The sequence below is a fragment of the Poecilia mexicana genome, unplaced genomic scaffold (assembly GCF_051168715.1).
Source record: "Poecilia mexicana isolate PSO_F unplaced genomic scaffold, ASM5116871v1 scaffold_11, whole genome shotgun sequence".
Taxonomy (NCBI): domain Eukaryota; kingdom Metazoa; phylum Chordata; class Actinopteri; order Cyprinodontiformes; family Poeciliidae; genus Poecilia; species Poecilia mexicana.
In genome coordinates this window covers 7,292,852-7,309,266 of record NW_028263380.1, presented here as the reverse complement: position 1 = coordinate 7,309,266, position 16,415 = coordinate 7,292,852, and the positions used below count along the sequence as shown (strand labels likewise).

General features: G+C 41.5%; 2 protein-coding genes across 2 annotated transcripts in view; one reads left to right on the top strand and one right to left on the bottom strand.

Moving 5' to 3' along the window:
• Positions 1-1,255: 1,255 nt before the first annotated feature.
• On the bottom strand, positions 1,256-6,047 carry sync (syncoilin, intermediate filament protein). Its single transcript, XM_015012001.2, has 6 exons — positions 5,946-6,047; positions 2,558-4,072; positions 2,253-2,467; positions 1,786-1,993; positions 1,564-1,688; positions 1,256-1,489 (listed from the first exon to the last, which is right to left on the bottom strand). Exons 2-6 carry the CDS (start codon positions 4,031-4,033, stop codon positions 1,441-1,443), a joined length of 2,073 nt encoding a protein of 690 aa, XP_014867487.2. The 5' UTR covers positions 4,034-4,072; positions 5,946-6,047; the 3' UTR covers positions 1,256-1,440.
• An 8,925-nt stretch (positions 6,048-14,972) lies between these two features.
• nhsl3 (NHS like 3) overlaps positions 14,973-16,415 on the top strand; it is a 47,499-nt gene continuing 46,056 nt past the window's right edge. Inside the window, exon 1 of the mRNA XM_015012004.2 lies at positions 14,973-15,075. Coding sequence (XP_014867490.2) covers positions 14,987-15,075 — 89 coding nt within the window. The 5' untranslated portion in view covers positions 14,973-14,986. The remainder of the gene's footprint in view (positions 15,076-16,415) is intronic.

Here is a 16,415-nt window from a genome sequence, read left to right as displayed (position 1 = left end):
CTTTTAGCTGCTGTATTGAGATAGGATCATACTTTCCATCTGCTAGATCAGGGCTCTGCAACCTGATCCAACCTGAATCTCTGGAGACACAAGTGGCTCTTTGGCTTACTTGATATATCAAATAATGAAATATTGCTCTGTTTTTTGTTTTTTTGTTTGTTTTTCATTCTTTTTTAAGTGTTGCCATGGAAAAACACAGACTACCCTGGTCCTCGTGGTAAATTTGATCTAGAACCAGCCTCCAAATCTAACTCCTCACTTGTATAAATATTTTTACAATTTATAAATTTTCACATAACTTTTATACTTTTGGAGCCCTGTTTGAGGACACATTGTGATTATGAAATTAGGTATTATGATCAGTTACTCAGTACTTGAGCAGTTTAAGAAATATATTTTACACTTGCTTAATTAAAATGTTTAAGGTGTGCTACTCTGATTGGAGTACAATTTTGGAGTACTCTATGTATGAATGATTGCTCTCTGGGTCACTTTTATTTTAAAGGTTTTGCTGGCTGTAGTTGCCTTTATTTGGAAGTAGTTTGACAGTAAAGTGGGTAATGAGAGAGAGGGAGGACATGCGGCCTGGGTCCACCGCCACGATGCCTAAGGCCTCAATATATGGGTTGTGCTTTGCCCCTGCGCCATCACAGCACCCCCTCTGGATTACTTTTTAAAAACAAAAAACACTGCCATAAATATTGTCTATTGCTCCAGCGGCCATCCCACCCCATGAAAAGTAGGGTGACACGCCGTGGTGGGCGTCCCTTATTTTGATTTCTGAAAGGTGGCAACCCTAGATGAGGAAGAAACAAACTTAACATTCACTGCAAAAAAAAACAAACTATAGTTTTAAAGCAGTCCAGGTTCCCACTTGGGTTTTAATTTTCCTTTTTTGTGTTCAGCATTTTAATGTTGCACGTAGTCCACATTTTACTGAATTTCCTTAAGCAGCCAGTGAACCTACTTGCCAATATTTCCTTGTAAGTAGTTTTTCTTACTTATGAGCTGTACTAGTACCTTACTAACCCAACAAGTATGCTTACAAGTCTTTAATCTAACACTGAAGAGCTGAAGACTCGTCTCTGCTTTGTTGAGATGAGTGCCTGTCCTGACACATTGGTGCTCTCCTGTTTCCTGAGCTCACTCTCTCTATTAATTTGTGCAGCACTGTTTAGTTCTTCAAAAATCTTGCCCTTATAAGCATAAGAAGCACTCTCTGTTCTTTAGAGAGACATTATGTCATCAGTCTCACTCACAGTGTAAGAAACACCAGGCCTTTATTCGAAACAGAAACCTCTCTACACGGTGCATCCTACTTTACAGGCAAACAATTTGGGTAAAGTCCATACTTGAAATCTATGAAGCTCAATCTCTTTTACAAATTCAAAATTGCAACACAAATGACAAGGTTGTTTTTCAACCAAAAAGAAAGCATGATCATGTTCTGTCCTGCTGATCACAGCTGTTGTGGTCCTCGGTTGGTGTCCTACAGAAAGAAAAACAATCAGGTTTAGATCCTTGAATCCTTAATATAAAGCTGACTCAAACACCATGACAAACCTGTAAAGCAGGAGCTGCTTGGTGAGGTTTTCTCTCAACTCCTCCATCTCCTTAGTTTTTCTCTTCTGAATCTCCAGCTCAGTCCTCAGCTCTCGGATTTTCTCCTCCAGAAAATGCACAACTTCCTAAAAAGGGGGTGAGAGGGCAGTGATTAGACAATCCACTGGATGGAATGCCTGAGCACCAGTTTTCAGAGGTGCTCAAAAAGCACAGTTTGCCTACCTTGTGGCGAACTGCATCCTCCTGCCTCTGCATGTAGGTCAGTTTGAGTCTCTCCTCCAAACAGGTCCTCTCCAACTCCAGTTTCTGAATCTCCTCCCTCATAGGTTTCACCTGGACCCTCAGCTCCTGGGACTGCTCTTTGGCTTTCGCCAGGGCACCAGCTGCTGCTTCTTTTCTCTTCAGTAGTGCCTCCAAAATGGGTTCATATCTAGGTGAGCAATATAGTAACTTAAAATTGTCATCACAGTGTCAATGTATACTGAATATGAATGGCATAAAAGTGGATAAATACAATATTTGTGAGGTTTCCATAATTTAAATAACAGTTGGTTAAGGATCAATAACTTTCACTGCCCTTGATGCCGATATTTATTGACTCAGATGAGGTAATTTAAGAAAAATCAGGAATAGATATTTTGGATGGAGTATTTTCATCCACTCAAAGCATTCGATGACTGTGACAGCACCTGTCTTCCAGTGCTTTCAGTCCACCCTGGACGTACTGCTGGACATCCCCACAGGAATTCCTCCTGCACTCAGTCAGGTCCTCCTGAGTGTTGGACGTCTGTCCGGAGCTTCGGCGGTGAAGCTCTACTTCTAGCTCCAATACTTGTTCCTGTTGGTCTGATCTGAGTTGGCAACTCTCCTCTGTCAGCTGCAACACCAAAGACTTCAACTTTTCCTGGAAAAAGAAAGAGAAAAAGCATTTTTTTTACCCAATGTTTCCTAAAAGTCGTGATGCTTCTACAATTCCTGGTGGTGGTAGTATTACCTCCTCCGTCTTCAGTAACTCCACATCACAGCGCTGATTGTTTAATGTTGCCTGACTCTGGGCACAGTCCCTTGCCACAGCAAACAGCTTCCTCTTCAGCCTCCTGAGCTCATCTTGCAGTCCCTGTCTCTCCAGATTCACCTTCCACGTCTTCCTCTCTTCCTCTGCCCTCTCCTCCCTGAGGCCTTGAATCTCCCTTTTTCTCTCCTCTCGTCTTCCCTCCTCTTCTGTCCTGAGAATATTAAACAGCTCCACAGCTTTTCTGTCAATCGACTCCTCAGTCTCCTCTTCGTCCCTGTTTCCCCTTTCCACATCCTCTTCATCTCTGGGCCCTCTCAGCTGCAACACCTCCAACAGTAACTCCTTCCTCCGTTTCTCCAACCGGTGCACCTCCTCTATGCAGTCCTCCATCTGAGACCTCAATCTATTCATGTCCGACTCAAGATCAGTTTTATGTCTTTCTTCAGTCACGTTTGTGTCATCTGTTCCTGCCTTGGCAATGTCTTCTATAGTCTCAATCTCTTCATTGAATCTTTGTCCATTGCTTGTTTCCCCACAGATCTTTGGGTCTTGGTTTGCTTGCTCCAGAGGCGCTTGCAGATCTGAAAATAAGAAGTCAGGCCTCTGATCTACTTCAAGATTACTTTGCTTGTCTGGTCTCTCCTTTGAGCAACCAACCAAATGATCATGTGTGCTTCTTTTTCTTGTTGAATTTATTGCTTTTCCAGTCTCACCAGCCTCTGAAGCATTATTGCCTTTGCCAAAAGAATCAGCATTCATTGGCAGCAGTGTTTGGCTCTCTGGCTGATCCTCCGTCAGCACTGTAACAGTAGGATGTTGAGGATCCTTTCTGATGTGCACATAGTCTTGGCCTGCGTCTGCTGCCTGATCTTGTGGCTCGAACTCCATGCCAGCTTCCTCCATGCAACTTTCAAGCATGGCCAACATCCCCAACAGCTGGCCCTCGCACTCCAACATGCTGGCACTCAGGTTGTTGCCAACTGAGGATAGAGGCATCTCTGAGTGATAAGACATGCCATGCCTGTGGATTACTGTGCCCAAGTTTTGGCTTTCTGTCCATTCGGCTTTTGTTTCAGTCCGGTCCATATGTGTGTCAATGTAGCAGGAGGAACGGCTGTCTTGAGGAGAACTGGCTGCTTCGACATGGGTTTCTGTTCGGACCTCCTCTTTGCCTCGATTTCGACTGGACTTACTCAGACTTGCTTCAGAGTAACCCTCAATGTGGCGTGATCTAAAAGGAATTCCTGTAAGCTTTTCACAGCTTTTCAGTAAAACGTCCATTTCCTGTAGGTATGGCTTTGATTGTTTGCCCGGTTTTCCAGTGAAGTTTTGCCCTTTGGGGTTTTGGTTGCCATCACTCTGTTCCACGATGCTTCCATCTGTATCCCCCTTTTCTTCTCTGATAAAGAGTGGCCCAAATCCAGTAGGGGATAAGTCCTCCTCTTGGTCCTCCATTGGGTTAGCCAGTGATCTCCTTTAGGTCCTGCAACAACCCTTGAGAAGAAGCAAGGAGTGTGTCAGGCACACAATGAAAATCACAATAAAAGGTTTCAATTTTTAAGGTTTTGCCTGGTCAGCAAATCACCTGGTCATCAGCAAATCTTAATATTTGGAAAATAACACCTTAGCTGAAAGGCAAGAGACACTATATTGCACCGGCATGTTTGGTTTTTTTTTTGTGAAAATATGAGCCAAATCAGAAAAATATTCTTTGACTAGTACTTTCATATGATTCCAGTGGGTCAAGCACTGATAATCAAAGACACCAATCTAGTCAGCAAGCAGGAACGCCTCTGTGTGAGCAAATGTTTTGGCTCTTTTGCTTCTCTGGATCATTCAGGTGACTGATAAGACCTTACCAAAGATGAGGTAATTTCAGGACAATTTGTAGCTTATCATTATACGCCAAGAAATAATGTAAAATATTTAAAACAGTTGCCAGTGTGTAGCCAGTGGTGGACCTAATCCAGCTGACCATATCCCATGCACATGTAAGCTTTCATAAGTTAAGCCATTAACAAATCTACAGGAAGTGTGAAGTGAATTCTGAATGTTAATCCATTAAAAGTTTTCCACTTCTGTTTTACCTTAAGTCCTGTGGTCATATCAGTGGCTGTCAACGCTGCATCGCTCCTTTGAGTTGTGAAGCCAGGTTACCCTAACATATGTCATCCTCTGCTGTCAGTACCTTGCTTAGTGTCTCATATCTGCAACAGTGACAGATTGACTCCATACCGTCCTTGCTGTCTTGGTTTCTTTTGGAAGTAACACAGAGGTTTCCAGAGAGCATCTAAGTTCCAATCCTGAGGAACGTGGACTTAAAACTCTTTGGTTTTCACACTCTTTGGTTTTTATTTTTACAAAGTAAATGCTGTTACTCATATGATCTTGCACTGACTCGTGTTTTAGACTAGTGCCAGAACATTCTGTTTATTACGTTCAAACTGAAAACAGCTGTACTTATTTTATGAAGACGTTTCTATCATGCCAGTGGTATACCTCGCTGACACTGGTGACCTGTTAACGGAGGGCTTAGGTTAATATGGCGAGACGCTGAAAGCTGTGATGCCATAGGAACTTCTGGGTCCGTGGAGCAGAGCAGCTTTGAAAATGGCATGCTACTGACAGCTGTCCCTTCAGGGGGCAGGGGTCCAGGCGTCAAAGCTTTTTGGAATGTTTGGACATGCCTCAGCAGGCCTATTCATGATTTCACATATAAACACTGTAATGCCATGGGTACTAAAGCCAGACTGATGGATTTGAAATTCCAGCAAGTGGCACTGCATGCGTCCAAGAGCATTACAATAACATGTCATTGTGTCTATCTATAGACGAGTATGTTTGTTTTCCAGTTTTAAATACTGTAGTGTCTTTTTGTAGATTTAAGACTGTCTAGAAGTCTAAGAGGAAACTGACTAGATTGAGTCAATGATGTCTTTACGGCAGAAGTTAGTGGGGCAGAAAGGGCGTGATGCTATTTTCCAACACCAAGCTGCTTTTTGGATACATCCAAGTTGATTCTAGTCTGTTCAAAACATCTGTCCTCTTGGTTGGCATCACATTTAAGTTTTACAAAAATAAAACTCTGAGCAGGATAAGAAAACGACCGGCTGTCTTGTTGCAGCACAGATGTGGACAAGAGGCATCCAGACTGACCAGTGACCTACATCTGATGTAAACATAAATGTAAACATTTCCACTTTTTCAAGTAAAAGTCCCTCATCTAATGTTTATAAAGTTGTAAAATATAAAATTTTTTGCTTGTCAAATAGAAGTCCTCTTTCTTTGCAATAGTAGAACATTGTCAGCATCAAAATTCAAACTTGGTCAAACCACAAAACGTCAATTGTAATTCAACTGTACTTACAATTAGCATATCCCAGGTCCTTTTTCAGTGTGGCGTCTCCTGATGGTAAATGTGTGGAAGGAGTTGAACAGTTTGTAGTTGAGATGACAAAAGAAAGCTGAGTGGTTGGGGAATGAGTGGGAGAATGGGGTGCGGATAAACTCTAAGAGGAGGGGAGGGTGAAAAAGACAGCTGAGCCGACCTCCTTCTTCCCTCGCACTCACCGTGCTGCTATGTGTGACCATGACGACCCCAGATATGTTTAGGTTTATTAATAAACACTGGATTTGGAGAAAGATACACAGGAGCACACTGTTTGAACCTGACGGAGGAAAAGAATTGAACAGAATCTATTCATTAAAGGACTACTTTTTTCTTAAAGTTGTTCAGTGGTTGTATAGATGTGAGCAATGGAGGTAGGTTTCCGATGAAAGAGCGTCGGTCCAGGATTCCATCCGTGCCTCGTCATTATCGAGGAGTCTTTAAATAGCTGCCTGTACTTTTGTGACTACAGTACTTCCCGAGGGAGGATTGGTTTTCACCTAAACTTCTGACCTCACGAATTCGGCAGACATGACAGGAAATACAAGGAAGTACGCGGTAGGGACGGTGAAAAATGATCCTTGGAGATGATGCAGAGGGTAATGAGTTCAGCTGCACCGAGACAGGACAGAGCTACGGATGCATCCAAATTAATTGGAATATCAAAGAAATATATATGAATAAACTTCAGTCTGTCTTACTTCACTGAATTTCTACATATTATAGCTATAGTATATAATACATAGAAAGAGGAAACAGTGGTTTCAGTCCGGTGGTCCAAAGTCCGGTCAGATAAAAGTACATTTTGCATTCCATTTGGAAAATCAATGTCGCAGACTCTGGGGAGTGGGACGGCACAAAACCCAAGTTGCTGGAGGTCCAGCGTGAAATTTCCATTGTCGGTGATTATCTGGGGAGCCGCTTCACGTGCTGGTGTCTGACCACTGCTTTTCTTGTATTCTTTATTCTTCTTTATTAGTCGTCAACCAGGACATTTTAAAACACGGAGGAGGCGACAGCAGCTATACTGCAGCAGGTACAAACACAAAAAGGAGCCTCAAGTATTGAGTTTACACACAGCACACTATCTGGACATGCTTTCAGTAGGATTTGTTTCTTGTTAATTTGGGGTTGAGTGTATTGCTTGATTGCATAATAAGATACATTCAAAGACCACTAGATGGCATACTAGTGCAAACTTTAATCTCACCTGCTATAGGAAATGAACTTGTTGAATTTCTAATCTGATCCTCAAAAACACTCACTGCTTCTAAAATGTGTTGAACTCAACACTGAACAGTAAATTTCAGCACTAGTTGGTGTTGAATTTTATTGGAAAACAAACAGGTAGATGTAAATGGCTGCATGTTTTCAGTAACAAATTACCGAGCCTATTTTAAAAATGTACTTTACCTACTGTCAAGAGCCTGTAAATAAATCCTTTCGAGATACAGACTCAGGGTTTCTATGAAAACATTTTGCTCCCTGTAGGCACAAGACGAGATGTAATGTTGATTCAACCCTCTTGACCAAATCACCTTGGTGATTTAGTAAGTCTGGGCTTCGGGAGACTGTAATTTACATGACGTAATGGACAACACGTCAGAAATGTAATGATGCACACCCACTCAACTACTGGGATTTAGGGATTTCAGGATTGCTCCCTGTCATGTTTGCCATAAAAAGCAAAGTCTCTTTAGTTTCTTTTTGACTCTATTCTGTTCATTTGCATCCTGAGCGAAGGATGCAGGGAGTGAATCCGAGAAAACAGGGAAGCCACAGATTTAAGGGGGAGTTGTGGTTCAGGACGAAATGTCCCGCTGAGATAGGCCGTATGCTGGACTTTCTTTTGGACTGCTCTGTTACTTTCTGCTCCAATCTACAGTTTTGTCCAAACTCACCAGAGCGTCTTGTCGGTGTGTCCTCCTCCACCTTCTGCTGCTCCTCTCCTCCCACCCCGTCGCTGCTCCACAAAGAGCCGTAACATATCGTTGAACTCGTGTTTCCTTTACTCCAAAGATGGAGAGCATAAAAGGTGACTTTGTTATCTTTTCAAAGCTTTTGTGACTTTTGGAGCCGCCCAGCTAATTGGCTCACCAGAGGACCACCTATGCAGGTCACCATGCTGGGCATCAGTGGCTGAAGTCCAGGCCTGGGACCAGAGATAAGAGATACATTTTTGTGTGATTTTACTTTTTTTTTAAGGATCAAAACTTCAAAGCAAACAGGGCTTTTTTTGTCTTCAAATGCTTTCCCATAGTTTGTTGTTGGAACTAATGGGTGGACTGTTCAAATGCATGAGGCCTTTTTTGATTTCTGTTTTATTTAGGTTATATGTGGCCTCAACATGTGTAGCTCACAAGAATAGTTATGTCTCTTTTAATAAATGTATATATTTCAAATTTTGGTAAAAAAAAAAAAACACTACATGAATTTTTGTTGAATATTATTTCTCATTACAATGAGGATGTTTTCCCCCAATCCGTGACATTCTTTCTCCAAGGCTTCCTAAAAAAACAACAACAAAAAAAGTAACCTTAGTAAGTACAGGCTAATTTTAAATCTTGAATTCCTCAGTAAAATAATGAAGAACTTGTTAAACAATTATCTTTATAAAAACAATTTTCATCAACTGTTTCAATCTGGCATTAGGGCCAAACGCAGGGTGGAGACAGCTCTTTTGAAACTGCTGATTGATTTAACAATAAATCAAGATTCTTCTAATCTCACTCCCCGTGGGCTACTGGATAAATCTGTGTGAAATCTTGCTGAACAGGCTGCAAAGCCAGTTTGACCTTTTAGGTAAATCACTGGGTTGATTTAAGTCACTCCTAACAAAACCTGATAGTTTTGTTTCAGGAGGAACACTTTCCTATTACCTATGGCGTCCCACAAGGCTTAATACTAAGCCCTGTCCTTTTAACCCTTGTAACCAGTTAAACTGTGTGCTGTTGAATTTTATTTGTTGTTGAGTTTTTCCTTATTTTTTCTATTTAAAGCATTATTAAAACACCACTGCTACTGTCATTATTTTTTATTAGCATTATAATTATCATTATTATTACCACTACACTATCGGTTTGCAAATATTGAAAAAGTTATGTCTTTTGAAAGTTAATCTCACTGTATTATGCTAGTCAATGTAAGCAGTAATAATTATCCATCCATCCACCCACCCACTCATCATCCATCCATCCATCCATCCATCCATCCATCCATCCATCCATCCATCCATCCATCCATCCATCCATCCATCCATCCATCCATCCAATGTCTATACCTATGCACATCCTTGTGGTGTGCATACCTGGTGGAAATCTCCAGCAGTGATTGGTCACAACAGATAGCATTTTCCTATATCCTATTTTCACAATTAAGGTCTTCACTGAAATCCAGCCTTTGTTGCAATGATTACTTGAGGAGCAATAGAAGAACATTTCTTCCTTCAGTGTCTCTATGCAGCTTTCCCTTAAAGCTAGCTGGTTTTCTGTTTTAAAGACAGAACCAAAAAGCCAACCTCATGACGTCTAGCATCATTTCTGCAGCAGTATAACGCAGTGATGCCTCTCTACGGCCTAGAGAAACATAATGTCAGAGAGCTTATCTGGTGTTTACTTTGAAAAGAGAGTTTCTGTTACGTAACTATCAGCCGCACTCTTTGTTTTGAAATTAGGCGCCCATTGTTTGGACATGTTGTGCTTAGGAGTCCAAAGGGATCACTTATTAACTTGCTTAAATGGTGCCCAGCCTTTGTTTTTCCTCCAACAGATATGCATTGATTTTCCTAATTATCCCAACTCTTTCACCAGAAGGTTGCTTTCATTTTCACTTCAAAATATAGGGATGTTTCTGATGGTATTTCTCTTTTTTAGCAGCAGCCTTTATCTTAAGATGTCGATTGATTCTTTTTTTCCTTCATCACATAAATCTCTTGTAACAATCGTTTCGTTCAGTATGTCACATTCAAGCTGTTGCACAACCACGGCCACTTCCCAGGGAGAGAGACAGCTGATGAAAACGGCTGATAATGGGAGATGAGAAAACTGGAAAAGATTACATCTCCTTTGTTCAGTCATGAGAGACAAACCATAAATTACGTCCTCATGTGTTCGAGAAGATGTTTGTGATACTAAAATACAAGGAAGTTTGACAGGCTTGTTTTGACATTTTAAGCAACGCTTGTGGCTGTGGAGAAAGTAGCAAGTGTCGAGGAATGCCGGTCAATCAGGTGGTATACCTGCAGCTCACTGAGTGAACTGCAACTTTAGGAATGAAGTCTACCTGTTTCAGTCAACACCATGGCAACCAGTGTTTAAATTCCCCTAGGCATGCAGACTGCTTCTGCAAACAGCAACAACTCATTCACAGAGTGGTAGGCCACCTAAAACAACAGCACACTGAAGAGGACAGAAGTCTGGAGAGATTCGTGGAATAGGTTTTCTCGACCATCCAAACATTACACCGCCAGTGTAATGGCAGTGTAATGGTGTGAAGCATGAAGACATGTTCCCTGGTAAATCATGCTCCACTATCTGGCTAAATTTGATGGATGAGTCTGCCGGTTGCCAGATAAACCTTGCTTGATGACGGCATTGTGCCGAGTGTAAAGTGAGGTGGGCAGAGACCATTATGTTGTTCGATTGAAGGATTTTTGCGTGGAATCCGTTTGTGGATTACGCTTTCCTGTTCCAACATGAGTCTAGATGCGTTTCCATTGACCATATAATTGAGGAGATTGGAATAACGAAACCATGCGTGGGTTTTCTCCGGGTACTCTGGCTTCCTCCCACAGTCCAAAAACATGACTGTCAGGTTAATTGGTTTCTCTAAATCCTCCGTAGGTGTGTGTGTGTGTGTGTGTGTGTGTGTGTGTGTGTGTGTGTGTGTGTGTGTGTGTGTGTGTGTGTGTGTGTGTGTGTGTGTGTGTGTGTGTGTGTGTGTGTGGTTGTTTGTCCTGTCTCTGTGTTGCCCTGCGACAGACTAGCGACCTGTACAGGGTGACCCCGCCTCTCACCCGAAATGTTAACTGGAGATAGGCAACAGCAACCCTCTGGACCCCATTAGGGACAAGGGTGTACAGAAAATGAATGGATGGATGGAATTACGAAACAAATTTTGTTTAATGAAAACACACCAATTTTTAAAAAAATGGATGGGGAGTCAAGGATTTTAATAAAAGGTTTTTGTACTAGGACGAGGTGATTTTTCGAAATCACCGAAAAGATGTTTCGAAATCACTGCGATAGAAACACTTTTTTGCGCATCACATGAGTCATGTGCTCAACAACCGGTCGTTACTGCTGGTGCAAACAATGAAGATGACAACAGGAAGTGGTAGGAGGATGATGGCACTGCAGGATTTATCATGTAAACAAACTTATTCGTGTGTGGTTTTAATTGCGTTTCTTATTTAATGGAAACACAGCAATTGCGCAATTGTATATTTTCGACATTCGCGGGATATTGACAACGTTTTGTGGACGTTTGTAATGGAAACGCAGCTTCTGTCACAATGCAAGAAGAAGGTCCATATATGGATTCGTTTATCCTGAACAGTTTCAAGTGTAGTCTCTTTAAGCTTTGCACTGCTCTACATACTTTTTTGCTTTTCTAGCAGCACCTGTTGCTTTCTAGCTCTCAGCCTTGTACTTCCGTCATGCTTTGTCTTGTTTTGGTGTTCTTCATCTGGACCTCATGTTCTCCTGATGTTTACCAACTCCTCCGTTAAAGCTCCCCTACAGCTGTTTTGAATACACTTAATCAGTATCACTTGTTTCTCATGCCAAGCAATCGCCCTCCCTTACACATATTGCTTCCAGTTCATCAAGTCAGTTTCCAGCTCTTCCTGTAAAAGTTCCTGCCTCTCGCTTCGTACCGAACCTTGCTGCTCGTGTAACGTCAGTGTCTGACCTCGCAAATGGATTTCTGGAAGAAATACTCACAAACACATCCCTAGAAATGATGGAAAACCTTAAAATGTAACTTGTTACAGCTGCCAAGTGTATGTATGTTGAGGCAAACGTCTCAACAGTTTTGAATTCATTCAAAAATATTTTCTCTCCTGTACGATCTGGCTCTCATACTTGATACTATTTTCATTTTGACCCGTGTTTCACCAGCAGCTTTATACATTTGCCAAAAATTCTCCCGACACACTCGCCTCAAATCTAAACACACATCAAGCTTACATTTTAAGTTGGCCTGTTAGTGTAATGAGTCATCATCTAGCGTGGGTGCAAAAACACAACCCGATGTGTCTCTGAAAGTACAGTTCGCTGTAGCGGGAGACCTAATGGCGTGCTGTAAATGTTGCTTAAAATACTTCAGTAGATATTATGACCGCTATCTTTTAATGAAGTGGGTTTTATGACATTTGCGGCCAGGAATGTTCAGGAGAAAAAAAAATAAAAAACAGCCTCAGACTTTGAGTGTGCCGGCGTCCTTATTTGAAAGTGGTTTTTGACTGGAGAGGATCGGTGCTCTGTTTTTAACTCTCTTAATGAGATGGTGTGTCGAGTCCCGGCCCCTGTTTTCACGTTACAGAAACGACGAGAGGTCACCCCAGGATTCCTGATTGTGACATCACCGGGCGGCCCACTGCAGAGAGTGAAAACAGGTCGTTGAAGAGGAGGAAAGCAGGAGAGACGGAGGCAGAGGGAGAAAAATAGAGGGGCAGTCTGGGTGGGAGTGTTGGAAAGCGGCAGTGGCTTTGTTTTTGTCCGGCCCCAAACTGCCCCGCAGCGACCACACCCTCTCAGAAATTCCTGCTGCAAAAATACTTTGACTTTTTTAGCAGTGCAGTTAGAAAAACATGGTTTCTTTTTTCCCCACTCGTGTTAGAAAACACTTTGGCTTTGTATCTACAGGGCCTTAAATGGGACATTTGAATATTTTCCCATGTTTCTAGAAGAATTGTATTGAGTTTAGTGTTGTGCAACAATACATGTGGTTTTGGTGTCGATAATTGCTTTGGGTAATTACTAGCAAAACTAGTAATTTACATCAAAATTACCAAGTCAGGGCACAATATAGTTAACAAGAAAATAACAGGCAAATAGTTCAGTTTCACTTATTGTTTATAAATACAAGACTGATGTGATTTGGGCATTAAAAGGAGAACAGATGAAGAGATGAGTCCAGCAATACACGACACAAATATGGAGTAAATATAAAAAATGTCTATCCATTATACAAGTTTGTTTACAAGATTAATTCAACTTTACAGTTAAGATTACTTTAACCGACAAACTCACTGAAGAAAAAGTTTGAAAATGAAAAAAAAAGATCTGAAAGTGAAATTGTTTGAGACTTAAAAAAAGACTTGACTCTGAAAAGTAGTTTTGAACATTTCTTTCAATTTCAAAACTTTTTTCTTTCAGTTTAGTTTTTTTTTCTTTCGAACAAACTTTCTGGCCCTAATTTAGCTCCATATTTGTTCCCTAATGTTCTCTAGTAAACTTCAAAACCCTTTGGCAGATCAGCTGGAGTTTTACTGAAGGAAGTTGGATATCCCAGTAAAAAGGGGCTGGAACAAAGAAACAAAATGACTTCTGCAATGCCTCACAAATTGACTTTTATGCAGTGAATGTGGAGTCTTCAGCTTTTTGCTACGAACTCTGCACAAAGGTTTGGATTTAAACCTCTGTGTGCAAGTTGCAGAGCAGATGGTTCTCCACGCAGCTGGCCGGGTTTGGCTCAGACCGCTTTCCAAAATTCTGAGAAATACTTCTCAGTTCAATTTGAAACAACTGATGGATTTCAGCTGATGGAGCTCCAAAACATGGAGTTCTGACTTCATCCAGCTTTTTATATCTCTTGTTGCTTAGCTTATTGGCTCAGCAAGGGCCTAGTGAACTTGCACTGACTTGAATTAACTTGTTCTTGCAGCTGAAAAGAGATTAAAATTTGACATACATCTTGTGGGGGTCCAGCCGCTGATACTTTCGCACATTGCAGACTGAATCCTACTCACTTTTCCTTCTCTCTGTCGGCGAGAAGGAAAACTTGGAAGCGGGAAACGAGGATTGTCTGGGAACAACAGCAGCTGGGGAAAGAAGAACTTCATGGTCAAATCATTGCCATCAACAGTCGAGATGATTGATCAGATTGAAGTTGTAGTGCCTAAAAAACACAAATGAAGTACTTTTAAACAAATTAGGATATTAAATGAACAAACTGTCTCTGTTGCCTGGATGATGAGCCAAACTACTCCCATGAGGCACAACAAAATATGTGACTTTCATATCCCAGTTTTCCACAGTTTTTGACGTTATTTCAATGGTTTTGTTTTTCATTTTCAGTAAACTTCGAACACTTTAGTGGTACATTAAGAAGATTAATAGAAGGTGTAGTGCGGGGTGTAGGAGAAAAAGCAGCACATGTGGACTAGAACTGATCCGAGTGCAGTGTTTGGCCACTCAGCTCCTTCAGACTAGCCAGCAGCAGTTAGCAAGTGCCTGGTAGTGTTTGCTAACTGCTGCTGGTTAGCCTCAGTGATCAGCTGAGCTTACGATGTTCTGTCAGTGAAACGCTGTTAAAAATGTTCCTAAAGGGTTAATAGAGGAGCCATGTTGTGACACTTCCTGAAGGCGGGGTTTCAGAAAGAGCAGGAGTTTTTAAAGAGACAGAGGCCCAATTTCAAGGCATCAAATTAGAAAATAGAGCTTCTTTCAAAGCCTATTTGGTATATATGTCATTTTTATACCAACTGAAATTAACATAGATACTTGATTATGCTATAAAATGACACCATGTGCCTGGAAAACACACAACACATTGATTCAAACTTGTATTATACTCTCCCACTTAATTGTTTCATTAAATAATAAATTTGGACCATTAAAATATATTGAAAAAAATATTTTTATACGTTTGATATGTGTCTATCCAGTTTCATTTAAACTGTCACATTTATTTGTGTTGACTTTTAATAGTTCTTTAGAACTTGTTTTACAGGGGAAATTTAAAAAAACAAAACAAAGTATGTAACAGAAAGGAGGAGAAGAGGAGAGTGAGGGATTATGGGGGAATCTCATGACCTCATCCCAGAGAAAGCTGTCAGCTGGTCTGGTTCAGATGGAGGCCCGTGGTCACAGAGGACATCCTGGAGGTAACTTCTGCACTCTTCAGGGTTCGGTATTGGATGGTGATTACTGTGGTAGATGAGTCTGGCGACTCCGTGACGTTCCACCTGAACGTTGTAAAAGCTGGTCGTCGTCATTGCTGTTCTGAAACTTCAGTTTTAAATGCTGATTTTTTGACGTACACACTTTTTCTCCCCATCCTCACAAAGCTGTGCTGGTGAATTATGACGTCAAACAAAGAAATGCCGACACATTTTTGTCTTTCTCGGTTTACTCGGTAGTTAACGTGTGGTTTAAACGTTAAAGCGTCTCTGCGCCCTCCGTCATCTCCGGTGGGTTTGGTGAGACGAACAGGAATCCCCTCTCCTTTCCCACCGCTCGGCGTGGACCTCTCCCTGTTTCTTAAAACTGTTATTATAGCCATAATTCTCCTGCCGTACCCTCATTTCTCCTCTCACCTTCCTCTCCACCCCTCCCATCCTCTCTGCTGCTCCGCGTTATAAATAACACACTGCCTGCTTTTACTGGAGGTAAAAACCTGAACGCCAGCGTTTAATTAGCGCAGCTGAAACAGATGCTGGTGTTTCGGTTCGGATGCGGCGCCGTCGTGTTTGTCGAGGCGAGCGCAGAGGGGAAGTATTTGGGTCGGGCGCGGGACAAAAGCAGGCCGGGAATGACAATGCTGCTCTGAGAGAGCTGGGCTTATCCCGGCCGGCAGCGTGGATTTCCTGCCTGCAGTCCCCTTTCAGTCCCATCAAACACACATGCTCTCACACACAGGTCCCTTCCTGAAGGGTTTGGGTCGCTCTCTTTCAGCCGAGTCGGTCAAACCAGATCAGGTTCCAAAGTTCACTTAAGGTTTTGCAGATTCTGCCGCCCCAAATGTCTGTTTGTTGTTGTTTTTATTTATTTAAATATTAGAATATTTTGTTGAGCTACTATTTGTTCCACTTTGTAATTTTCCCTTCAGCTTACAACCATGAAATACTTGAGTTGATCCATCATACAAAACCCCAATAAATACATTAATGGCACAAAAAGATGAAAACAGCTTTTCTGTAAAGTTTTATAAAACTTTACAGAAAAGTTTTAAAAAACTTTCGTCTTTTTCAAAGTTGTTATGCTTCCTTGAACAGTTAGGTCTATGGGCTATACAAGACATGTTCATTATCTTTTTCTTTTTTTTTTTACTTATGGAAAATTATTCTTAGACGAGATTTTAGTTTTCTCAGCTATGCTTATTTTGAGCTTCTTTCATAATGAGCCGTTTTAAGGCCTCTTTTCACTTTATATCCAAATAAGCTGCTACTGCTTGGCCACGCCTCCTCTCCCCCCAACCCAAAAGGTTAAACTCGCATGTGACAGT

What these genes read in the sequence shown, in the direction of transcription:
- sync (XM_015012001.2), bottom strand. Translation starts at nt 4,033, where the DNA reads ATGGAGGACCAAGAGGAGGACTTATCCCCTACTGGATTTGGGCCACTC. An exon ending in CTGAAAGCACTGGAAGACAG is followed by an intron (nt 1,994 to 2,252) that starts GTGCTGTCACAG and finishes TTGCTCACCTAG; the next exon opens with ATATGAACCCATTTTGGAGG. An exon ending in AAGCAGCTCCTGCTTTACAG is followed by an intron (nt 1,490 to 1,563) that starts GTTTGTCATGGT and finishes TTCTTTCTGTAG; the next exon opens with GACACCAACCGAGGACCACA.